The 27,488-nt window shown below is 40.6% G+C and overlaps 1 protein-coding gene across 4 annotated transcripts in view; it reads left to right on the top strand.

Moving 5' to 3' along the window:
* The window catches only part of kcnab1a (potassium voltage-gated channel subfamily A regulatory beta subunit 1a), a 120,828-nt gene that overhangs the window by 22,639 nt on the left and 70,701 nt on the right, over positions 1 to 27,488 (top strand). The window contains exon 1 of one of the 4 annotated variants that reach the window (XM_079679274.1): positions 18,496 to 18,519. The exons of 2 other annotated variants lie outside the window; for them this stretch is intronic. Coding sequence is in view for 1 of the 2 variants with exons in the window: in XM_079679273.1 (XP_079535399.1) it covers positions 19,382 to 19,593 (212 nt within the window). In the remaining variant the exon portion in view is untranslated. Of the gene's footprint in view, positions 1 to 18,495; positions 18,520 to 18,645; positions 19,594 to 27,488 lie in introns of those variants that run through there. One more of the 4 variants, XM_079679273.1, reaches the window with a different exon arrangement.

Raw genomic sequence — 27,488 nt, forward strand, 5'->3', positions numbered from 1 at the left:
TTTAAAGTGCCATTAGGTGGTTTCATCACTAGGGGGAGCCGTGGACCTGCCGTTGCTGTGACTTAGTAGTTAATTTGTTGTTTTGCACACATTTAAATGTCCATATCAGGTAACAATTTATATTGATATAGTCCAATATTTATGTACAAAAATTCACAACAGATAACCCTCTTAATAAAAGGAAGGAAGATGAAATGCATAAATATAATAAAATGACAAAATATATAAATACATGCATGTCTGAAATGGTAAGAATTACAAACATGATGAAAAAAACTATTAAAGGGCATGTAGAAAAACTAATTCAAAACCTTTTCAGCTGTCATTCAAAGATTTCAACTGAGTGTGCCTCTCTTATGAATTCAATAGTGACGTATAAGAAAAAAAACAGGACATGTGGTTGTGAAAAGTGTATGAGTATATACGTATTCGGAAAAAGGAATACAGTTTTAAAACGGCAGATAGTTTTATAGTGGGACAGTATTTGGGGGAAGTCTGGCCATTCCATAATTTGCTACCCCTAAATCCGATGGATAATCATCCTCTGCAAGTGAGATGGGATGGAGACCTGATGATTGGGAAGTTGTAAGAAAATTAGCCTGTGATTTAACTTTTGAACTACATATTGAAGTACTCAGGAATATTCTCGTACATACTGTATAAATGCATATTTGATTAGGGATACAAAAGCTTTGGGATACTGTGTGTGTTTTTTTAATGTGTTTTTTTTCACCCATACTTCTTCTTCCTTTGTGTCATGTTCTCAAAGCTTAACTCAAGCTACAGTAGCAGAATAATGTAGACATCTGTGCAGAATTTGATATATTTTTACGGCTCTATTTCCTCTTTTTGTTTATTGACTACAGCTCAAAAACAAAAGCCAGTTTCCGGCTGATGGCGGTGATTCAGAGCAGCTTCCCAGAGAACCAGTGGCAGGAGAAGAGAAATACTGTGTTGCTTTAAGAGCTGCTGCAGTGCTCATGCAGCGATTGAATCAGTAGGAGTGTCACCCACTGGATGCAGAGACCTTTAAAAACCACAGCTTTAGAGGGGGCAATATTATATGCCATGAAAAATGACCTCCTTTTCACTCCAAAACCAATCTGCCCTGAGCTTTCTATCTGTCTTTCTTTCTTTATCCATTCTCCCTTTCTATCATCCGATCTCTTTTTGTGTCCTCCACACTCGTTTGGTCAGTAATTGTGTCCCGTCATCATCTAGGTTTTTGCACAGTCATGCTCCAGAATGGACTCTCAGTTTTAGTGTCACCGTATATCTCCGCTGTACGCTGAGCGGATACACTGACGCAGACAGAGTTTATGCTTCATCGGATCAGCACTTTTTACCAGTTTTGTCCAGTGTGTTTGTGTGTGTGTGTGTGTGTGTGTGTCTCAACATATTGTAATAGAAGGAAAGTGCTGTGTGTGTGTGTGTGTGTGTGTGTGTGTGTGTGTGTGTGTGTGTGTGTGTGTGTGTGTCTCAACATATTGTAATAGAAGGAAAGTGCTGTGTGTGTGTGTGTGTGTGTGTGTGTGTGTGTGTGTGTGTGTGTGTGTGTGTGTGTGTGTGTGTGTGTGTGTGTGTGTGTGTGTGTGTGTGTGTGTGTGTGTGTGTGTGTGTGTGTGTGTGTGTGTGTGTGTGTGTGTGTGTGTGTGTGTGTGTGTGTGTGTGTGTGTGTGTGTGTGTGTGTGTGTGTGTGTGTGTGTGTGTGTGAGAACGAGAGAATGTGGATGTGTTGTTAAGAAAATGTAATATACTGCGGTCTCCAAGGCCTATTTAGAGAAACAAGGTGAGCGAACAAGGGACAGAGTGGAATATGAAGTATTTCCACCATAACACACACCCCTAGTGTAGACTTTACTGCAGTGTTTGTCCATTAAAACAGTGCAATAAATGCAGTGACATAGGCGATAATCTTATGTTTAAATACTGGACAAGCAAATGCGTAACATTTAAAGTGAATGGACAGTTGTGTTTTTTAGTGGCTTCAGGACAATGCAGCAGCGATGTGTGATCTCTTGTTAATTTCCTTTGATACACAACAGCGTTACGGAATAAGCTTAACAATGTTTACAGAAGTATCACAAGATAGGCTTTGTGAAGAAAAATGTATAATATCGCATAGATAAGAAGATATAGAAGTGCACATTTTGTATCATGTTAACTATTCCTCTTGGATCAATGCTAAAAATGTAATGTTCCATTAAAATACATAATATAGTGTTGCATTGGATTTATTTTAATTTTTTAACACTGTCCTGATTCGGTGTCTACATTTTTGTGATTCAACTGGATTTAGTGTTGTTGACCACTCAATTTTGAGTATTATAAGGCTCCTGTGTATGAAACATGCTATATATAATCCTTAACCGTACAGAACGGTCGAATAAAATGTGTTTTTATTGTTGGTTAACTGCTGTGTAGTCTGTCTCAGTTTCATTGCAGCATTACGCTATATACAAGGATTTAAACTCCCCTGCAGGAACAGATACTGATGGAAACAATCTCACCTTTTTCACACTCAATAAATCTTGCCGAATGTGTTGAACAGATTATATAATGGCTCGAAATTCCCTGTCAGCAAAAACGAGTGATGGGAACTCCCTCGTGTGTAGATCATTTCACACTAAGTGCTCACACACGCCCGCATAAATCAACACACACACACACACACACACACACACACACACACACACACACACACACACACACACACACACACACACACACACACACACACACACACACACACACACACACACACACACAACCTTTTATTATATTTTTGGGAATCCCCCATTGTTCTCTCACTTTGATGATGGTCACAGACCAAGTCGAGCATGATATAAAAAGCACTCTTTGTTACGACCGCATCAACTTTTTCCATTATTTTCAAGTGGTCTTGTGTAAGATGCAAGTCTATTAAAGAGGCCCTATTATGCACATTTTCAGGTTCATATCAGTATTTTGTTCCTCTACTGCGACATGTCTCCATGCTTTAATGTTCAAAAAGCTCTTTACTTTTCTCATACTGCCTGTGCCTTTTTTCACCCTCTGTCTGAAACCAGAGCCCAGTCTGCTCTGATTGGTTAGCTGGCCGGCTTTGTCAACCGCTTAGAGATGTCCCGCCTCTTAGCCTATATGCCGTACAATGTGTTGGAGCGCTAACCAATGGAAGCGCGAGTGTTCTGTAGTGATGTCACTATGTTACGGAAGAAAACAAAGGTTTCCTTCGATTTTTAAATATTGCCAAAAATAAGCGCTGTGGCAAACAGGCATACATGATACGTACAGGTTTTGTTCAGTAGGTAAATATCGAACGATGGCCATGAACAAACTAAATCAACTAACTCACCTCCCCACCGCTAACCTAAAGACGGCTAATGTTTGGCGTGATGAGGTTTAGTCGTTTCATTTAGTCGCTTATTATCAACCACCGTTTTATGACACAGAGTATATATTGTATATTCACATGTGGGGTATTTACTGATGTTTTTATGCTTGAGAACAAAAATCTCTTCTCCTTGTGTAAACAACAGGCCTTAGTCCAGGCTTCTAAACTAAAACACATTAATAATATGTAGAAATCCTGCTCCCTTACAGTAAAACCTAAGTTGTTCCCTTTGTAACAATAAATAGGAATATAACACCACAACGTAAATATAATAATAATAATAATAAATGGGATTTATATAGCGCTTTTCTAGACCCAAAGACGCTTTGATATATATAAATATAGTGCACTAAGCTAACATATCTAAATGTGACAGGAGATTGATGGAGATGGTAATCATGCTCAATATAAACACACCCACGCAGTCTTCAGAAAGGTCTAATTCGCCTAAATAATTAAAACTACCTGCAGGGGGTTTACCAGAGAGGCTTTTAAGTGCTTTTCACATTTCAATTAGATTTCAAGATCAATTCTGTAGGTTTAGAAACAAATCAAAGACCGCACACGCCTTCACTCAAGCTCAAGTGTAATGTGTCCATGCAGGAGAGAGTGATGTAAATGAAAAGTATGAAACAAACTCAGTGAGTTATCAATCATCAGATAATTAGAGCATGAAATTAAAGCGGAGGGAGATGCACATTAGACGAGACACAGTTGTTTGAGACAATCCAATGAACAAAGTGACGAACTCGTCAGAGCTGGCAGGTGAACCTCTTTCTCTCTTCATCTGGCACACGCTGAAATGCTGATGTGGGAGAACGTGGACATGATTGCACTTACACACACACACACACACACACACACACACACACACACACACACACACACAAATGATTTCACACACACACACACACACACACACACACACACACACACACACACACACACACACACACACACACACACATACACACACACACAAATGATTTCTTACACACACACAAATGATTTCTTACACACACACACATACACAAAATATTTCTCACACACACACACACACACACACACACACACACACACACACACACACACACACACACACACACACACACACACACACACACACACACACACACACACACACACACACACCATCTGTTAAATTCTTCAAAAACACTCAGAGGAGAATAGGCTCCATATGTGTGCTCTCTTTTGGTGGAGTCCCTGTGTGTTTGTCAGCACTGACAGTGGCATAAAGTGGTAACACGTCTCTAGGTACTTTTTGCAATGTCATTGTCATTTTTCTGGCCAAATACTTTGAAAAATCCTTCAGTTTGTCAGACATCAGATCTGTCTCCATCTTCCTCGTCCCCAGGTCGATGCTCAACCAACAAGTCTCTTTCTGCTGGTTTATGTGCCGTGACCCTGTAATGCACCAACTTCACTTCCGAGCAGCCAGCTCTCCCTAGGCATGCTTTAATATCGGACAATACTCCGGCACATGCCATTTCTATCCAAATCAAACAATGAATACCAATGTTATGCTACCTTTTTCGTTCCCCCTCTTATCAGTATGAAGTCCTATTATCAGGGTTTCAAGACTAATTTGGACAAGCAGTTTCAAACACCTTGCTGAGGCCTTGGATGTGGTATTGACACCGTGTGCAGACATTTTGGAGCACTACCTGGCCACCGAACGATGAGGAGGAAAACTAAGGACAGTATAGCCTTTGCATCTCTATTAACACGTAGAAGAATACTACTAGAATGGAAATCCTCGTTAGCACCTAAAGCATCTCTATGGCTTAAAGATCTTATGTTGTATCTGAACTTGGAGAAGATTAAATATGACCTGAGGGGCTCACCACCAGAAATATTTGAATCTGTCTGGGGCTCTGCGATAGCCTACATAGCTGAACTTAAGACACTAAGTTAAGAAGGAAGGGGTGACTCTGAATGTATGTGTTTAAACAATTATTATAATTATTATAATCTTTTTATTATGTGTGTGTATGTAAATGTATGGGTATGGATGTATGTATGTACATATATATATATATATATATATATATATGTGTGTGTATATATGTGAGTATATAGGTATATGTATTATTGTTATTATTCTTTATTTCTTTTTTTTTACATTACTTTCTTTTTACCTATATATTTATTTATTTATTTACTATGTAGGACCGGGAGGGTGGGGGGCGGAAAAAAAAAAAGGGGGAAAAATATACCGTATAATGTAACTCATTGGGCCTGACTCAATTAAAAAAATATATAATTTAAAAATAAGACACATTTGCAGTGTGGAGACCATCACTTCAGTTTGTTTTGTCTGATATATATTAAGCCATACTTTAATCATACTGTAGTTGCCTTTTTAAGGGAATAGCAAAAAGAATTGCTTAACATTGTCATTGAAAATATGAAACGGTTTACAAATACTTACAATATTAATACAGAAATAGATCAATGGACTGTAACTGCAATTAAAGTATTTTCTATTGTCATTACACTGACTGACTCATCTACTCTGTGTGTGCGTGCGTCTGTTGCTACACTCGTAAGTAATGGTTTCTCATTGTTGAGGAATCTTTTGAATTTCAGCTTTTTTTTCTGTTCTTCCAATGTGACAGCTTCAAACTAAAGAAACATGGTGGTACCTACAATTACAAATGCTTAAGGTAAACAATCTACTATAATCCTATTGTGTCTTACATGTGTTTCCTGTTAAAAGCTATTTTAGGATTACTGTTAACTCCTAATGACAAACATTTGAGCTTTTATTATAAAACAATGGTCCTTCTACATCGGATCGAAGTGTCTTCAACATCCAGTTTGATTGTGTTGCATACTTCTCTTCTCCAAGGTAACCGGTATGTGTATTTGCTCCTCCAGATGCTTCCTGGTTGCCATCTGGCATCCTTTTCTCCTGCCTGGTGTTATTTTATTGCTGCTATTTCCCACACACAACGCCTCCATACCGTTTCCATAGCAATGTTATTACTGAGATGACGATTCCCTCTCGTTGATACCACTCTTCACTATCGAGTGTCCATATCATGAGACTCTAGCAGCCAGGAACACTGCTCTCTGCAACAAACAGCTAATTGTGGTGCAGGTGGTGTGGGCGGTGCTTATTACGTGGTGCAAAGTTTGCACAACCTTATTATGTCACGCATTAAGGTGCAAAGGAGAAAGGTTTCGGAAAAAGTTCTTCCGTGCAACTTTGTTCTCAGAAGTTATTTTGTAGATCCATCATTTAGAGACGACATTCAGTTCATTTTCAGGTTTCATATTAGTCTTTAGTTCCTCGACTGGGACATGTTTTCATGCTTTAATGTTCAAAAAGCTCTTTATTTCTCTCATACTGCCTGTGCTGCAGCACCTCTTTTCACCCTCTGTCTGAAACCAGAGCCCAGTCTGCTCTGATTGGTTAGCTGACCGGCTCTGTTGCGATTGGTCAAGCGTTTAGATATGTCCCGCCCCTTAGCCTATCACGTACAATGTGTTGGAGCGCTAGCCAATAGAAGCACAAGTGTTCCATAGTGAGGTCACTATGTTCCTGAAGTAAACAAAGGACTCTGCGTTTCAGGCAGGGGGGGAGTGTGTGGGAGAGAAACTCCCTCACTCATATTTACAGCCGTGACCTTGAATGGCTATGACTTGAGACACACACACACACACGCACACGCACACGCAAACGCACACGCACGCACACGCGCACACACACTCACTCTCTAGGCCAACAAAGCACTACATGATGCTCTTCTAAAGAAGTGGGAAGCACAGTGACTTGCTTGCTGGCACATTTTAGCAAGGTCCTTTTTGCTTTTATTTACTGCAAAACATTTCTGTTCAGACATATGGTACTTACAGCATATGTGGCTCTTCACACGGAGATTGCCATGGTGACAAACCTGGGGATATAAAGAAAACTAATGAGTGTAAGGTTTATAATATGCAACGTATTTCAGTGTGTTTTAAAGCACTTTGGAATTAAGTCTATTAGATTAGATATAAAATACTTTCTTAATTCCAATTTTGGAAACAGCAGCCTCTTAACAAGGAAATGCATGAGCTAAAAATAGAATAAATACACTGTATACATACAACTAGAAAGATATACAGTGTTAAAAAATGCTATGGGATTTTCCATTGGATTTTGGATCATAGCAGAAATAATCTCAACGTTCAGTATCACTCTGGTCTCATTTAGATTTAAATTCACCGTAGGATATTTACTGCCGTATTTTATGTAAGAGAATAAAAATATTTTCAGCCTGCAGATATGCATATACATAAATTATTCTACAGAATAAATTGTATTTACCATTTCAGTACCTTTCTATGGCAAATGTACACTACAAGCAGTAGCAGCATATTGCAATGTTATATAATGGATCGCAATCATCTTGGGGAGAGCTCATAAGGAGCGTGTGTGGATTTAATTTCCTTTGCAGTTATTGAATATTAGCAGGGCCTTGTGTGATTGTGAAATTTGTGCATGAACTGAATGTCGTACATAAGTCCCGGGGATTTATTCCTTTGTCATTTCTATCGTCTAAGTGTTTTACACATTGAAGCAGGGTCAAGGATATGACAGCCCTGAGCGTATTGCAGTGATTAGCCTTGGCCCTGAGGTCATGCTAACGTCAATCATGAAGCAGAACATGAAGATATATATGAGCGGGGTCTCCAACAAGAACCCCCTCCTCCATCCGTCTCTTTCACTGAAGCACATGTTGGCCTAGGTGGGTTGTAATGTGATTTTAATGACCAATCTCTGAGCTTCAAAATTGCATTTGACTCACCTTATTTTTTTCGTTTTTCTTGTATTTGCCGCCACAAGTCAATTACAATACTTACCTTTGAAAATACACAGAACAAGTGCAGGAGGTGAAGAGATTTAACTTCTATGTTTTAGGGGCCTTATTATGCGTTTAGGGTTTTCCCTTTCCCGTGTTTCAATAGGTTGTTGTACATGTAAATGGTCTGCAAAGGCTAAAATCCCAAATAAGTTTCTCATAGTTTTGGTTATGAAAATCTTTTGTCTCAAGCTCCTCCAACATTGCAACAAATGATACTTACAGAGATATAATGATCATTTTCAGGTTCTTCATATTAGTATTTAGTGTCTCTACTGTGACAAGTTTCCATGCTTTAAGGTTCAAAAAGCTCTTTGTGTTTCTCATACTGCCTGTGCTACAGCACCTCTTTTCACCCTCTGTCTGAAACCAGAGCCCAGTCTGCTCTGATTGGTTAGCTTGTTGATCTCGGATTAAGTGCCCTAATCATGCCAAAGCAATAGAGACTTTCTAGTAATATGTAGAAATATTGATCCCTCTACTGCGAACAAGTTCAACTGAAGATTCACACACACACACACACACACACACACACACACACACACACACACACACACACACACACACACACACACACACACACACACACACACACACACACACACACACACACACACACACACACACACACACACACACACCACACACCACACACAGAGGTCACCACTGCTTCATAATCCCCAGTGTATCCATTTAGTCGATCCATTAGACATTGTTCTCAGAGGAGTGTTAGATTACAGACAGTTATTAGGCTCAGGAGAGCTGCTGAAGACAATAAAGGTCAAAATGTCACGACCGTGGAGGCTTACTCTAACAAATGTATTCTGTTACACGAACAAGTTACATGTAAATGCTTCAAGTAATATAACCGGGTTTCTTAAAGTTCTTTTGGATTATCTCTATCAAAAGCAATGCAAATAAATAAATAAAAAAACAAAACATCATTAAGATGTTTTTTACTCAGGTGTATTTCGCAAGACAACAGAATATGTGACCTTAGAAAAGAAGAAACCAAGATATTTAGGATCAAAAATTGTTTTATTTATCGGAAAACCTGCCTTTTGTTAAGCATATTCAGGCAGTAGCCTAACATGAAACATATGAGCGCATACTACAGTTTAAAAAAGCAGACATAAGAAAGTTACCATCTTTCTTTATCGTGATTAGGCTGTCTGCTTTGAGGGGTGAAATGAAAAGGCTGCTCCTATGGAATTTAATGGATATGATTGACTAATGAAACAGGATACGGTCCCTCTTTCTTTGTCTTTCTGCCCCTCGACCTGTGACCTGAGATATGGCTGGTAGCATGTAAAGATTCTCTGTGTATACGTGGGTTTCATGATACGTTTAAATTTCCCTCGGAAACAACAGGCTGAATTGTGCTTGTGCTCTTCTAAAAGACTTTTATGTAATTATGTTTTCTCCTCAAATACACATAGTTGTGTAATTTCTTTTTTTAAACGTGTTTCACTCCTTTTAAAAACAATATTTAATAGTCACAGTTAGAATTTATCTGGTGAGGAGAAGTTAAATAGTTTCCTGTGAACGAGGTAAAGCAGTCTCATTTTGTATTCTATCAGGAATCTTTTAGATGATTTGGAGCAACAGAGTGTTAAAGACTGAACACTAAACTGGTGTATAGGGAAATAATTATTTTTGCACTTTAAGCTGTTTTTTGGAAAGCAGATTATTCCCAGCCTCTCCAGGGGTCTAAAACAGTGTTATGTCTTTTGGCCTTGAGTACTGGATGGGATTTAAACACTGTTTGTGCACACCCAATGTGAGAATGACAGCATCATTCATTTGAGCAAAACAACATGCTTTTGGCAGTAAATATTATTAGATTAGATATAAAAAAGAGAAGTTAGGGGGATGTTGTTTGGACGAGGTGGATGCCTAAATCGGCAAAAATTACACTCATGGAGACAGCTTTGTTTCCTGTTTCAGGGAGATTGTCATTGTTGTTTTTTAAACCGTGATCATGATATAGTGCCCGATTACATTACCTAGTTGAATACTCGATTCTGATTGGTCTATTTGGACATTCCAGAGGTTGTTATTTTTCGCTAACAGACCGTTGGTAAGGAGTGTAGAACGTTGATAAGGAGGAACGAGGGACTTTGTGCACTCATATCAATCCGCAGAAAGAAGTCCGTTCAATTTAATGTCAGCTGTGGACAAAACTTTTTTGAATCTTTTTTTTATTTGTGAAGATCAAAATTCATGATGGCTAAATTGTCCCCAGCAAGGAAAAGAAAAAGAGAACAAGTGAAAGAAAGAAGTGGAAAGACAGAGAGCTGGACGTCAGAGAAATCAACAGAAGACAGACAGGAAGTAAACACTAAAGGGAACAACAGAAGAAGACAGACAGGAAGTAAACACTAACAGGAATACAGTGGCTGTTTCTCAATGTCGAGGAAGGCTGCTCCAGAGCCACTATTTCAAGCATACTACGCCATAGAGTGCCGCCGAAGGACTGTTCCAATGTCCAGGATACTTGGAATTCTACCGAGCCCGGCTTACTTTGTCGCGAGAAATTTCGAGGCTGCACATGTCTAGACTCCGCGGTCTTAAAATCCCCACAATGCTTTGCGCACGGACCAATTTCCAAATCTTTGGCGGAAATCGCGCTCCATTTAAAGCGGGGCCTCGCATATGACGTACACCTGCACACCTGTCAGCCTGTTCCACCACTCTTCGTTTTCCGAGGCTAGGAAGGATTCTTGCCTCGCTTCTGAAGCAAGTGACTCGGAAGACATGTGCTACCAAGCAAGCGTCCTCGACATTGAGAAACATCCAGTATAGGCTCTTAACAATATTTGTACCTAATTATTTACGGCTTCTTTAAACTATTAACGTCCTATGAATGTTATGAAATATAAATGTTTCACCTGGAGAAGCTTTCTAGAGCTCCGACTCTCCATGGGTTGGTCGCTCTGAAAGTTTTAAGATGTTGAAAAAACTTCTTGCAACCCCAACAAGGGTCATGTTGTTTTTACCGGAGTTGAAAACCAAGTCTCTTCTTGTCTTGTTTTGCTGATTGCACAGTTTTGGTTTGTCAGATTGGCTCCTCAGCATCAAGCCTCACTGTTAACACCCCGCACTACAGCTGCCACAACTGATTCAGTGTTAGGCCTGTCAACTCACGTCATGGCATTGAGCAGAGGCACAGACGGCGGCTTGACTTTACAGTATGTAATCACTGTGTGTATATGTTGTGAGCTACAGTACACAGTTATCATGGGTGACATTTTCTTATGGAATGATGTTCCTAAAGCTGCCTTCACTGATGTTATGTTTCTATGGAGAGAGCTGTGCCGGAAAATTTGGCAGAAGCGTTACCCTCGGAGTCGCTCACCGTTCGAAGTTGTCGCATAACGCTGCTCTAAGTTCAAAATGATTTCAAATTCGACCAGGATTGCATCAGATGACAGCTGTGCTAAGCGGCACACTAGCATGAAAGCTAACCATATACACAAAACCTAACTAGTTGTTTTTACCGCGATGCTCTGGACCCGATTTTGTGGTGAGCAAAGAGCAAATCCCATATAATGTAAATATGCTAGCTAGCAGTGATACTGCTCAATTAACCAAATACAATAAACAGTGGCTTATTTGTTTACACTAATATAGTTGTGAGTGCATTAGGCATAACATAAACCACTTTTATAACTTTAAATGTATAGTTCTGTATTGATTGTAGCAATTGCGGTGGCGGCGGGTGAGAAGCGTTCGACAATCAATTTTTTTACGTTTTAAAAGCACCATCCAGGCACTCGGAGTTCACCAAATTTGCCCTACTTTGCATTGTAGCATACAGTTAATCAATCAAAATAGCATATACAGAAGTTCGCCAATGGAGACACAGCACAAGTCTACCGTGTAAAAATCTAAATGTATATATTTAAAACAAAATGTAATACGTTTCAAAGCAGTGAAAGGTACATAAAGTCATATTACATTTGTTTTTGGATGAGTAGGAAAGGCCCATACCTGTCTGGCAGTTATACGGACCTCTGCTATTTTCACATTACTTAATATATTTTTCTTGGGACAAAAACAGCACAAGCAGCACCACGACATGCAATTTGTCCCCTTTTGTATTTTATGCTTGCATGTTTACATCATAAAAAAAATGTGTTCAAAGAGAATCCCGTTAGCCCTGGTTTGAGTATGACCCTTGGCTTTTGCTGCATGGTGTCCCCTCTCCCCCCCATCCTGTTTATCATTTAGTAGTAGATGAAGGTAAAGGGAAAAAGCCCTAAAAATGTCACACTTTTTACAAACAAACAGACATACAAACAAAGTGTGGGGGATCTCTTGGGGATTACAATATGTAGTGTGTTGTGGGCTTTTTGCTGACGAAGCTCACGACCCAGAATGAAGTAGAAAACAAAACACACACACACACACACACACACACACACACACACACACACACACACACACACACACACACACACACACACACACACACACACACACACACACAAACACACACACACACACACACAGGTGCAGAAGTAGGGCACAGTCGTTACCCATTAAGAGTTATGATTGTGTCCTCACTTGTTTCTTTTGGGGCGGTTGCAGGGAAAACAAAACATAGTTATCAGAATGATTATGAAAGGGGCATCAGATATGTATAACCTGAATTCATACTAATAGGGGCATAATTATCATAACGGCATGAAACACATCTTTATCAGGATAACTGCTGCATTAGTTTTGAGTTTTACGAGGCAGAGCCGGAAACCCCAATATGTAAAGGAAATGTATTCACAAAAACACTTTAAGATCTTTTTCATAAATAAAAAGCTAATGTTAGGCTATAAAGGAACCACATCACAGTCACATGACTTCACGTCACCACCGCTAAGCTAAAGGCAGCTAATGGTTGGTATGGTGAGGTTTAGCAGATTATTGATAGCAACCGCTGTTTTAAAATTCACCAGTGTTCACTGACTCTGACTTAGTTTCATTAACTAGAGTTTATAGCTGCGCACATCCTTCACACACTTAGCACGATATGGTAATTATATGTCGTGGAAGCAGTGATTCACAGCAGAGGAAGACCGACAGGAAGTAAACACTAACAGGAGCACAGTATAGGCTCTGACAGTGTTTAAAGACTGGTTAATGGAAAAGACAATGTGAACAGACTTTTTTTTCTACCTGCATCAAGGCACGCACTATTGTAAGAAATGTGACAACACACACATTTCATCCGGCGGCTTCTGACACTGATGGATGGATGTGTTGCTCCAGGACAGTAACACACTTTGCAACCACAGCCCTTTTTCACTCGGCACGTTTCATCTCCTCATTAGAGGAAAGATGATTAAACCCGGCTTCAATTCCATGTGGTTGGGAATCTGCTGTTCCCCTGAGGAGTGGGACGCAATCAGTCTCGAGTGAGCTGCTCGAGTACAGCTTTTCTTTTAGGTTTGAAATTGATTTGAGACTTTGTACATCTTGGCAATAAAGGGGGAAGTATTGGACAGGAGGGCTTGAGATTATATGAAGAGTTCATTTCTAGAGGACTGAAATTGTTTTTCGAAACAACACTGTACTGTATATTGCATTACAAACAATCGGATGTCCTGTACGTTCTTGTTAAAGTCTCTGTTTTTGTTGAGTGGTTTATAGAGGGGCATAGATGAAAGCTGATTAGAAGGCTCATTGCAAGATTGAGCCTTTGTGCTGTTGAAATTAAATAGATGAAATATAGCCGTGAAAAAACACACTGCAGTTCAGTCACAGTTAGATTTAATGAATTGCCTCAACAGCCAGTTCTGGCCTCGGTTAGTCTCTGTACTCCACAAGACTCTCATTGAGTGACTCCAGAGCGACAAGGTCATTTAGCAGCAGCAGCCAGGCAGTTCTGGCCTCGGTTAGTCTCTGTACTCCACAAGACTCTCATTGGGTGACTCCAGAGCGACAAGGTCATTTAGCAGCAGCAGCCATTTGTATTGAGGTTTGTAACGTGGTTGAGTCTATCATATATTTATTTGACCTCAAACTATTATATTCTAATCATTCAAAACAATACCGAGAATGATTGTATGGAACTAACAAACAGATGTGCATGTGACTCACATTGTATGAAGTGATGAAAATACATATTTTCCATGTAATGTATATTTATTTGCTTGGCTCTGTGCCTGACACCAACAGGACCAGATGTGAAAAAAAACAGGTGCTAGTGTTGCAGTGTCAATATCCTCTTCCATTCAGATTCTTTAAATGATGTGTTGATGTTAGACAATTATGAGCTGTTACAGTAAAAGCATCTGCTGACAATGTAGATGCCTAACACAAACTATTTCAATGTTTTGTCTAGAAATATGGTTTGATTATCTTGTCAAATCAGTTTAATGTATAAACACACACACACACACACACACACACACACACACACACACACACACACACACACACACACACACACACACACACACACACACACACACACACACACACACACACACACACACACACACACACACACACACACACACACACACACACACACACACACACACACACACACACACCCTGCAGCATAATGCTCCATTTACCTCCACTTCACACCCCTTATATAAAAACTGTAAAGCACACAACATTAACACCTTCCTCTGTGTACACACACACACACACACCACACACACACACACACACACACACACACACACACACACACACACACACACACACACACACACACACACACACACACACACACACACACACACACAGGTAGACACGTGTATGCTTTTATCAGCATTACAGCAGCATTAAGTCTCTATCCTCAGCTCTTACTGCTCTCCGGCTGCTTTCACTGTTTTCCTTTCTCTTGATTTCAATCTCTGCACACCTCCCCCATCTCATCCATCCTCCTCTTGTTGCTTTGATTTGTAGCTGCCTGTGGGGGTTGTTTTTACAGTGCGTGAGGGGATTAAGGGAAAAAAATGACTTTAATGTCAGCAAATATATGTTTTTTACTTGCACGTACTGTAGCTGCTGCATAATGATGATCTATGTATGTGTTCACATCAGGCTTTGGAAGTAATGGATTACATGTAATGGGATCACGTAATCAGGATAAAGGTGACTGTATTCCCTTACATAAAATAAACACTATACCAGGTTTCATTTTTTAAAAAGAAATACTTTTATATTGTGATTCTCAGATTAAGTTACTAATTACATTTTTTTGTAACTAGTAGTAATTTTAACATATATTCTTTTTAAAGAAACATGCACAAAATAAGACTAATTAAATGTACCTTTCACAGTAGACATGCTTTCTTTTTATAGTGAATTCCAAACGTTTTGTCAGTTATTTTGGGAGGATTTAAAAATGTAATTTATTTCAAAAACATTTTTTGTTATATTCCATGGAATGCTCTTAACATCCCGATAGCAATGAATACATTAAATGCTTTGACAATAAATACATCTGTGGAAGCCGTGTCGCTGTAAAAAGCACGACCAATCATCTGAGCCGGCCCGGCTAAAATAACTGGATGGCCTACCTGTCTGTCAGCCTTCCATCTGTGCACAAACTTATCTCGTGCCCTCATTGGTCATGTGCGCGTTCGTGTGTGTTGGAGGAGGGACTCTGTAAGGAAGTCTGAAGGAAGAGGCAGATTTTTTCCGGTTGCGCACTTGAGCTGGTTCCTCCAAAATCACATACCCCACCTTTAACAGCTCTGATATTGTTTCTTGTGGACTATTCCAGAAAATAGACGGACAAATACTGGGGAAAAACAAAGAATGCCATTGTTGGTTGGTCACTATGGAACACTCAGGCTTCTATTGACTAATGTCCAACAAATTGTACTTGATTAAACGGTTGACCAATCACAACAGAGCCGGCCAGCTAGCCAATCAGAGCAGACTGGGCTCTGGTTTCAGACAGAGGGTGAAAAGAGGTGCTGCAGCACAGGCAGTATGAGAAAAATAAGGAGCTTTTTCAACATTAAAGGAAGCAAACATTTCACAGTAGAGAAACTAAATACAGATATGAAACTGAAAACTACCAGAAGATGTTCTCTTTAAAGCCATTGAATTTTAAAGCAAAGAACCAAAAGGTTTCTTAGTTATTTTTGCAGGATTTAACAGCTGAAGGACACGGAGCCAAAACACATTTGTTACTTGTGTACTGTTCCAGAAAATCAAACATTGTGAGAATAGTGTGTCAAACGCAGAGGGAATAAAGGGGTGGATGGATTATATTAGAAAGGATGAAACCTTGAAATATAGTTGACAGGTGAGACAAGTAGTGGGAGCTACAGAGAGAGATAGTGGGCGTGACTGAGTGAAAGAGAGAGTGTGTGTTGCGCTACGTTCCTCTCAGATCCCTGAAGGTGCGCTGTCAGCTAAAGTATCTGCACTGCTGAGAAAATCAAAAAGAAAAACAGGAAATATCAAAACAAGACAAGAGCATCCAAACATCTGGAAAGAGAACAAATACCGGAGAGCGAGGGAGACTCAGAAGAGAAGAGGGGAGAGGGGTGAGACAAGGGGGGTGAAACTGGGGCACATGCACATTAGTGACACGCTTATACCAACCCGGTATCACGGCAAGACGTGAACATGTGACGATTTACCATGCTGGGAGACGTGAAGATGTCAAGATTTTGTCCCTTCAAACGTGACAGTTACACGGTATTGTTAACATGGCCCAAATACCCGGAAATGCCAAGCAAATGCTGTACCACGATGGTCGGTTGTTATCGTCAATATTAATATAATAATAATAAAAATTTTAATAGTCACACTCGATTTCGCCGATTTTTCTTGTTGCCCCAGCTGGTCGACACCTCTTTTAGCTGAAACAAAGGCTACATTAATGTATTAATTCGATGTTAATCCATGTGTGCGGTTGTGGAATTAACGGACGTGACGTTGTGCGATTGCGTTGCCAGGCAACAACTTGGCTTCATGTTCATTTACAAACTCTTCAACTAGAACCGTAGTTATATTTAAAAACATTTTAGAAGGCCTCACGAAATACTTTAATGTAAATGTAAATGTGAAGGACTGTGTGTATAACAAAATACATCCGTCATAAAAAATACCGGAAACAGACGTAGGCAAGATCCTCAGCTCGGTGATTCGATGATTTAGCCGCAATGCACGTTGGGATGTGGTGTCTATGCAATGTGAAATCCGAAAACATTTAAAAAATATATATATATACTTTATTCAGAGTGTGCTTGCTTTTGTCTTTGAAAGTCATCACATAACGGCATAGTAATACACGGTTCGGCTGCATTAAATATTGCATATCTGCCGTAGTTCTCTATTCATAGAGCCTTGATGAGAAGACTTCTAGACAAACAGGAATAACTGCCGCCAAAACTGAAAACGTGGATCATAAATATATCAGCCTTAAACATAGTTAACATTGCAGGAAAGCAATATATTAGACGTTAAGTACTTGATCTTATAATACAAATAATAAAATTCAATAACGTGCTTCAACCACCAGGTGTACCTTTCTATCAGCTGTGCACCGTTATGGTGTAAATACGGCCTATCTACCAATTGGATCAAATATAAAAGTCAGCCGAATTAGTGTTGATACTGCAAGGAGACGTATTGTACGAAAAGAAATGTAAGATGTTGTTTAATTGCTGATATATTTATGATCCACGTCACGTTTTCAGTTTTGGCGGCAGTTCTTCCTGTTTGTCTAGAAGTCTTCTCATCAAGGCTCTATAAATAGAGAACTACGGCAGATATGTAACATTTAATGCAGCCGAACCGTATATTACAATGCTGTTATGTGATGACTTCAAAGAGAAAAGCAAGCACACTCTGAATAAAGTATTATTTTATTTTTAAAATGTTTTCGGATTTCACATCACATAAACACCATTTCCCAACGTGCATTGCGGCTAAACCATCGAATCACCGAGCTGAGGATCTTGCCCACGTCAGTTTCCGGTATTTTTTATGACCAATGTATTTTGTTATACACACATTCCTTCACATTTAAATTTACATTAAAGTATTTCGTGCTTGGCATTTCCGGGTATTTGGGCCGTGTTAACAATACCGTGTAACTGTCACGTTTGAAGGGACGAAATCGTGTCATCTTCACGTCTCCCAGCATGGTAAATCGTCACATGTTCACGTCTTGCCGTGATACCGGGTTGGCTTATACGGCAGACAGAAGAGGAAGAAACTGAAGAAGAGGAGAGGAGATGAAGTGACAAGACGCCGAAAAAGTGCTGATTGCAGGTGCGTGACTCCTCTCATTGCTTCCTCTCTGCCTTGTCTCCTTATCCCTTTTCTGACCCTGTCTCCTCCTCCCTCACTCCCCCCTCTCTCTCGTTCGCTATCCTCTCCTCCCTCTCCTCCCACAGAGCATGCAGGGAGAGCCTGGGATGCATCTTTCTCTCGCTCCCTCTCTCTCTCTCTCCATCTCTCTCTCTATCTCCCTCCCTCCCTCCCTCTCTCTCTCTCTCACTGCATCCCTCTGCTCTCCCCAGCTGCTCCGTTTGTGATTCTGCAGCTGAGAAAAAAATCCCCCGAGCTCTGCATCAGCGAACAGGACACAGGAGCCGCGAAAGGGAAATAAATTGGGGGATCCCTGAAAGAACAGAGGAGTCTTTTGTTCTTCTCATGCTTTTGATGGTTGATCTGTTCCCCTGCCTTCATCTCCTCTACAAAGGAAAGTCTTTAAATGAGAGGACAAAGAAATATTTTGCAGCTTTAGAACAAAGTGATGCAAATGGAGAGACTGCTTCTGGAAGCGAGGAACTAAAGAGTTAATCGATCTTCAAGAAATAACTGCAAACTGCCGAACCTTAAGACTGACTTTGAAGAGGACGAGACGCTGAATCAAGACATTTAAAAACAAAGACCTCCACCACCAGACTTTGCCTTCTTTCCTTCTAAGTCATTTTCACTTTTCCTTCCTTTCACTCAAAGACCTCCACCACCTGACTTTGTCTCCTCTCCTGTGCCATTAATACTTTACCTTTTTACACGAAGACCTCCACCACCAGACTTCATCTCCCCTCCTCCGTGGTCCCATTTGTACTTCCTTCGTCTCGGGCTCTGCTCTCCCCCCCCCCCCCCACACGACTAAAGCTCAGCCATGCAGGTGTCCATCGCATGCACGGACCACAACCTGAAGAGGGGGAATGGAGGAGACCACGGCAAGCAGAGCGCCACCAGCCCCAACGTGGTGAACCAAGCCCGGGCCAAGTTCCGCACCGTGGCCATCATCGCCCGCAGCTTCGGATCCTTCGCCCCCCGCCACATCTCTCTCAAGGAGTCCACGGGGAAACACACGGGCATGAAGTACAGGTGTGTCAGAGTGAGAAGTGTGTGCTTAGTTGTAGGCTTCTTGAAAAGACAGTTTGCTTTTCCTGCACATGTTTGTTTGGCTGCCATGCTTCTCGTGTTTCTTTCTATACTTCCACTCCAGCACAGCCGCTGCGCCTTCATGATTATTTAATTACGATGCTCAATATTTCATTATACAGTATAGTTGAGTTGCTGACACACTTGTGATGTGCAACTTCATGCTTTTGTTGTGCACTTTTTTGAAATCTTTCAATGACGGACACTCCCGCTAGAAAGACCCTTTTATCAAAATATCATTGTTTAATGAAACATTTATCAGAAACCATCCATTTGAATCATATTGCCAAGCTCTTCTTATGCTAAATCCAGAGAAACGTGTTATGTAGTGCTTTAACTCGTGTTGTCTTCCCGTTGACCATGCACATTTTTACAGTTTAGGATTAATATAGTATAAAAAATGATGACCCAGTTCTGTGGTAAGCCTTCTCAACCAACTTCAATCCAAAACGGAACTACAAATATATTCCTTTTTCTTTTTTAAATCAATGGTCAATAGACCTAATTGACACCCAAGTGCTGAATAAAAAAAAAGTCTAAATAGTATAAACCACAGATGCTTTACATTTGAATAACACATTAAGTCAAATTTGACCCCAGGAAAACGTGAAGGTTGTAGAATCTATCAATGCAGGTGGAAATGAGATGCCTCAATCAGAAAGCCGAGTACAGAAAGCCACAGAATGTTTTTGCTGCCTGAAAATCCCCACTTGTGAGCCTTTTGTCCGTCATATTGTGGAATTTCATAAAGCCACTCTCGCCAGCACCATCTGAAGCACCTTCTGCCGAGCCTGCAGTATGTTTTCAAGGAGCGTGCGCTACACATTGAAAATCTGATCCTCAGTTTCAGCAACTCATGCAGAAGCTGCTCATTTACTCTGGGAGTCTAAAGCAAACCTGTCTGGGCTTCTGAAGAAAAGGCTGTCTGCTAAAGTGTACTGACAGTTCCTACTGGTTTGTTCTGTCTATCAACAATGTCTCCTCTCTCCTTCCTTCTTTCTCCCTACAGTTAATGTACACTTCTCACATATCTGTGTATGCCACATATGTCACGGTAGAGGCACAAAATAAAAACATGATCCTGAAAATGAGCAGGAAAGGTCTCCTTTAAGATTTGTTTCCATGCTTTAAAGGTCCCATGTCATGCTTTTCCGGTTATTACCCGTCCCCTCGTGTGTTATGAAGGTTTTTCTGCATGTAAACGGTCTGCAGAGTCAAAACCCCTTAAAGTACACCCTGTAGCGAGTAAAACTCTAACACAGAAAATACCTCCCCAAAACGCCTCGTTGGAGATTTCTCATTTTCCAATGTTTACTTCCTGGGTATCGCTACGTAGGGATACCAAGTAGCCACGCCCAGAGCTATGGCCGCTCTGCCAGCCTTTCACGAAAACAAAGCTTCCCAAACCTTTCAGCGATTCATGCCGGATATGTACAGCGTAGGGCACTGAAGAACGATGCTGTTCCTACTTTGTTTTAAACATCATAAATACACAAACAACAATGAATACTTACAGGTTGTGTACCCACATCTCCTGCTGGTCCAAACAAACAAGGTATCTACCACGACTGTTTAAATGGGTAAACGTTTTTCGGACTACTACGTTGGGATCGCAGAGAAATGCTCTCCGCAGACCCAGGCTCACAGCGTTATAAACCTTTTTCTTACTCAATATCAAGCCACACTTATTGTTTTTACTTCGGCTGTGAGTGTTTGTGTGTGCTCAGGATGAGTTTAGCTTGTTCTCTATGTATCGCAGACACGGAAGCCTGTCTGATCAGCAGAGCAGACAGCAGAGCCTCCAGTCAGAGACCAATCAGAGCACAATGGGCTCAGAGGGAGGGGGGGGGGGGGGGGGGGGGCAGGAGCTCTATGTTAGTATACCTCAACAATGGAATTATGATCAGTAGAAATGGCCATGACATGGGACCTTTAATGTAAAAAAGGAACCTCTTTTCACCCTCTGTCTGAAACCAGAGCCCGGTCTGCTCTGATTGGTTAGCTGGCCTGCTCTGATGTGATTGGTCAACCGCTTAGAGATGTCCCGCCCCTTAGCCAAAGTACAATGTTTCTTGCTCACAATTACTGAAACTCTGATGCGTTCAAATGCCATGAATGGTAGAGTTTTTCCTGCTTTGCTCCCACATACCTAACACTTGATTTTTTTCTGAATTCTCTCTCTCTCTCTCTCTCTCTCTCTCTCTCTCTCTCTCTCTCTCTCTCTCTCTCTCTCTCTTGGTGAGACAGCTCTGCAGTGTGGGCAGTGCGTCTGAGTCGGATTTGACCTCAGCGCTGTTGTTCTCAGCTGACTAGTGTGTGTTTGACTCTCATGGCCTCCGGCCGTGAATCTTACGTAAAATATGTTACCGTTACTTTCTTCTGAAGCTCAGCGGATCACTGTGAAATCAGACGACAGTGTGTGTGTGTGTGTGTGGGTGTGTGTGTGTGTGTGTGTGTGTGTGTGTGTGTGTGTGTGTGTGTGTGTGTGTGTGTGTGTGTGTGTGTGTGTGTGTGTGTGTGTGTGTGTGTGTGTGTGTGTGTGTGTGTGTGTGTGTGTGTGTGTGTGTGTGTGTGTGTGTGTGTGTGTGTGTGTGTGTGTGTGTGTGTGTGTGTGTGTGTGAATACTTCTTGAGTGTGCATAGAGACAATATAGTTGCACGCTGAAGGTAGTGCCAAGTATTCTGTTCTTCTGTATTTGATGGTGTTATTCTTCAGTGTGAATACAGGGGAATTAGACCCATCAGACCTCCATCTCACAACAGTTTTGCTCTTTTTTGCACATTTCAGGTTTATTTTAGGACTTGCATATGTTCTGCTGACTGCTCTGAGGAAAGGAGGGTGCTTTTCACACTCGTGTTAAAATAGGTTAACGATGCATAATTTTTTTTGCGAGACAAATACATTTTTCATCCACAATAAAAATATTTAATTTAAAAAGATAACTTTTGATTTTTAACCTGGATAAAAAGATTAATATGTGCATTAACCTCTCTTAAATATAACCTTTGGTAGATGTCACGTTCTCAGGGGTTTCAGTGTTGGTAATCTGGTTTTCGTTGTTTAGTTAAGTGTGTTTATAAGAGTATAACTGTATCTCGACTTACTGCTGTGTGTGTTTGAACGAAATCATAAACGTGTCTACTTTATTGTTTAACAACGAAGCTAAGGACCCTAAAGTAAACTGTTATAAATGACTCAAACATGTGATGTTTTGTCCAGTATTACAAATGACATCTTAACACCTGGCTAGCATTACCATAACACTGTTCATGGCTAATAGAAAGCTGTAAATCTTAGGTAACATATCGCCTGGCCTCTGAAGGAGTCTAGACAATATGTCACGTCAGTGTGCTGTGATGCAGGTTGACCAGTAATGAGATCTGCAGGCCGGCTGGCACGGTGCCACGTCGCTCTGCGCTGGAAACAACAGCCCAGGGTGGCAGTGGCAGAAAGTACAAACGTACCAGGATCAAATATTAAATGAACCCACCTGACATGTGAAACTGAGCTGTAAGCAAATCATCCATTGGACTAAAACCACCAGACTCAGGGACAGTTTCATTCCACAGGCCATAAGACTGTTAAACACCTGGACTAAGAACATCCATAACATTCACCTGTTTGCAGCTTACAAATGATGTATCTCTTGTACTTCTATTCTATTTGATTGTATTTACTTGACTATTTGATCTGTTGGACTGTTGGAGGAGCCTGTGACCTAAGATTTTCATCGACATAACTACACTGTAGCTATGTACGAATGACAATAAAAGCCTTGAATCTTGAATCCTGATAGCAACAAATGGATAGATATATCTTTCTGTAGATCTAGAGAAATCACAAAAAATCAGTTTTATATGACAGTTGTATTTAATAGCTGAGGAAGAGCACTTTGATATCCTGATAAAGCCAGTAATATGTGGTGAAGACTCGGATAGTGAGAGTTTTCTCCTCAGAGTTGTGTCCAACAGATTGTGTTTGTTTCTTTAGAAGCTCTCGGGTCAAAAAGAAACATGCCAGAAGCCTGAATAATATTTTGCTTACTGTCCGTCAGCTGAGTGCCAGGAAGTTGCTGAAATGTTAGTTTGGGAACTTTGGCCCGTGGGAATTTTCTCTGCAACTCATGTCAATAAAAGAAAAATCCAAATGCCATCGGTTAATGGAATAAGGCGATTAAAAACATGTTCAGTTCTCGTGAGCAAGAGATGCTCCAAAGTTGAGCAAAAATATCCCGTTCCTGATTTTACCAATGATTTGATGAAGAGTAAACAATGCTGTTAGATGCTTGTGTGTAAGTCTTACTGTACATGTGTTTAACTGATGGCTGTTCAGGGGTTCCTTTACTATTAATGCCATTTTGTTTACGGCTTATTTATGAGTAAGAAGAGCGTTATGCAGCGACTGACAGTCACATACAGAGTGTTATTGTGATGTGTTAGTCATATGCTTCATACGCAGAAATGTGTGGGCAGAGATAATTACATTACATTACATTAGATAAGAGTAATTTAAAAGACATATTCTAATAATGTTTCTGGAAAATATATGTAGAGGACGCCATATTCATTGAGTTCATCTTATCAGAAGCCGCACACTTTAGTTGAGTCAGCTAGTTGTGAGGCTGTTTGCGTTATGTAATAAACTGTTAAATATGGTAATACTAAGTTATAATTTAATAAAATGAGCATAATAGGGACTCTTTAAGTTAAGTAAAAGTACCATTACTACAGTGTGAAAATACTCTGTTACATGTAAAAACTATAGTATTCAATATCTTACCTAAGAAAAAGTACTAAAGTATTGGCATCAAAGTACCATAAGTGAAAGTACTCGTTATGTGTACCATTTCAGAATCACATATATGAAATGACTGGGTTATGATTATTGATGCATGCATGTGTTCATCACAGCTGGTAAAAGTGGAGTTCATTTGAATGACTTTGTATACTGCTGCCAGATATCTTAAAGGTCCCGTGTCATGGCCATTTCTACTGATCATAATTTCATTGTTGAGGTCTACTAGAATACATTTATATTGTGCAATTTTCCAAACTCACATTGGTTTCTCATACAGCATCTCTGTATAGTATGTGTATTCACTCTCTGTCCTACACGGATTGTTGGAGCTCCTGCCCCCCCCCCCCCTGTGAGCCCAGTGGCACAAACTCCCAGCCTCGCCGCGTCCCGCCGTGTCAGGGAGGAGAAATCGGCGGAGCTCCAGCTGAGAAAAGATTGAGTGTGTGTGTGTGTGTGAGGAAGACTTAACGTAACGGCTCCGCGGACGTAATGTAACTTAATCGGCTACAGGGTGTACTTTGAGGGTTTTTGACTGCAGAGCGTTTACATGCATAAAAACCTTCATAACACACAAGGGCACGGGTAATAACCGGAAAAGTATGACATGGGACCTTTAACCTATAATTATAGTCAATATTAATCTATTGGTTGATTTATATTTTGTATTAGCTAACAATCTGTAAAGTAAGCTGTCAGATAAATGTAGTGCGGTCGAAGTACAAAGTAGCATATCATTAAAATACTCATTTAAAGTACATCAAGATTGTAAATGCACTTTGTTACTTTCCACCGAGTGCTACAGCTGTTGAATTGAGACTTCGTATATCATATATAGTACACACACTTCTCTATACACAGACAGCCTCCTATACAGTAAGATATTACACCATATGTCCTCCTGTCAGCTTGTCATTAAAAGTTCAGTAAGCAGAGGATTGTGAAAATTGCTTCTGACAATAGAAGAAGACGGGCTAGAGTTTCTCTATAGGAATAATGGGGGGAAGGATAGAGAGAAAAGAAGAGAGGTGGAAATTTAAAGAGAGACAATACCTGTGTGTGTGTGTGTGTGTGTGTGTGTGTGTGTGTGTGTGTGTGTGTGTGTGTGTGTGTGTGTGTGTGTGTGTGTGTGTGTGTGTGTGTGTGTGTGTGTGTGTGTGTGTGTGTGTGTGTGTGTGTGTGTGTGTGTGTGTGTGTGTGTGTGTGTGTGTGTGTGTGTGTGTGTGTGTGTGTGTGTGTGTGTGTGTGTGTGTGTGTGTGTGTGTGTGTGTGTGTGGATCAGTCAGTACTGCATTGTCTCCTGCTGACAGTAATTCTTCGGGATGGACAGTTTGTGGTGAGATCGACAGTTTCCACTCCCCCATATCTTTCTTTCTCCATCCCTCTCTTCTTTTCTTTATCTCTTTCTCTCCATTTCTTTTTGATTCAGGAAGTGAACTCAGGGTTGTACACACCATCTGCTCTGGCACTGAGTTCTAGGTGAAAACATGACGAGCAAGGATGTGTTTGCTTCTCAGTGTGTTTACCTGTGTGTGTGAGCTTCATTGGATCTGCTTCTTACAGTATGACAGGCACATAACACACACAGGGATATGGCCGCACGATGTGGAAAAAATAGCGTATTAAGATTATTTGGTCTGTTATGTTGGAGGGATTCATAATTGTTGCCTTATTCTTGTCATAATGATTGAGAAATATATGAAAGAGGACATATTATGCTCATTTTCAGGTTAATATTTGTACTTTGTGCCTCGACTGGGACATGTCTCCATGCGTTAATGTTCAAAAAGCTCTTTATTGTTCTCATACTGCCTGTGCTGCATCACCTCTTTTCACCCTCTGTCTGAAACCATAGTCCAGTCTGCTCTGATTGGTTAGCTGGCCGGCTATGTTGTGATTGGTCAACTGCTTACAGATGTCCCGCCCCTTAGCCTATCACGTACAATGTGTTGGAGCTCTAGCCAATAGCAGCGCCAGTGTTACATCGTGATATCACTATGTTCCGGAAGTAAACAAAGGTTTCAGGCGGGGGGAGGGATTCTTGTTTGTTATAAAAAGCACAAATGTACAGTGGAGCCTTTATTTGTCTGCAGTAATAGAACAACCTATATGCGCTCAAAGAAAGTGATATTGTGTTTTTTTTAAACTGCATCAGCAGATTTTGTATTCTTTCCTCATTATCTTATTGACTTAATGTGTTGTTTACTGCTCTCCCTATGCAAGCTTGACTGAGCAGACATAATTTAATTGTAATAAGTTCTGACCGCAGCAGAGTACGAGAGTGTGCGGGGGTGGAGGATGCATTGCTGTGGATGTTATCAGGATAATAAACAGGATTACGAAGGATTTATTTATCCTCTGTTTGAATTTCTGGAGAATTTATTTTTCTGTGTTACAAAAATGCATCACGTCTGATATAGCGCCTCTCTGATGGACTGTGCTCATTCAATTGATAACGATTTCCCCGACTTGGTAAACAACATTAGCATCAGTCAGTCATTCAGACAGAAGACGCATAGAAGTGAGAGAGGGGGATAATTTGACGGCTTCAATGAAAGGATTCAAACCCATCGCTTTTGTTTGAATGCTGTATGCAGTACCCACTTGTATAGGTCGAGTCTCCAGGGTGCAACTTGCTCCCTGTGTCCCTCTCTCTCTCTCTCTGTGTGTTGCGATAACAAGCCCAGAATCAGTCCGCGCTCCTATCTTGGCAGTATTTGAAATGAGTAGCAGATATAAATGGTGTGAGGGAAAAAAGTACAGATAAAAAAGGAGGAGCAGGAGTTAGGTATAATTTAAAAGAAGGAAGCATTAGGATGATGTGCTTGACTTCATCACAAATCTGTTAATAAATCAGTGTGTGTGTGTGTGTGTGTGTGTGTGTGTGTGTGTGTGTGTGTGTGTGTGTGTGTGTGTGTGTGTGTGTGTGTGTGTGTGTGTGTGTGTGTGTGTGTGTGTGTGTGTGTGTGTGTGTGTGTGTGTGTGTGTGTGTGTGTGTGTGTGTGTGTGTGTGTGTGTGTGTGTGTGTGTGTGTGTGTGTGTGT

Source organism: Notothenia rossii, assembly GCF_949606895.1.
Source record: "Notothenia rossii genome assembly, chromosome: 4".
Classification (NCBI taxonomy): domain Eukaryota; kingdom Metazoa; phylum Chordata; class Actinopteri; order Perciformes; family Nototheniidae; genus Notothenia; species Notothenia rossii.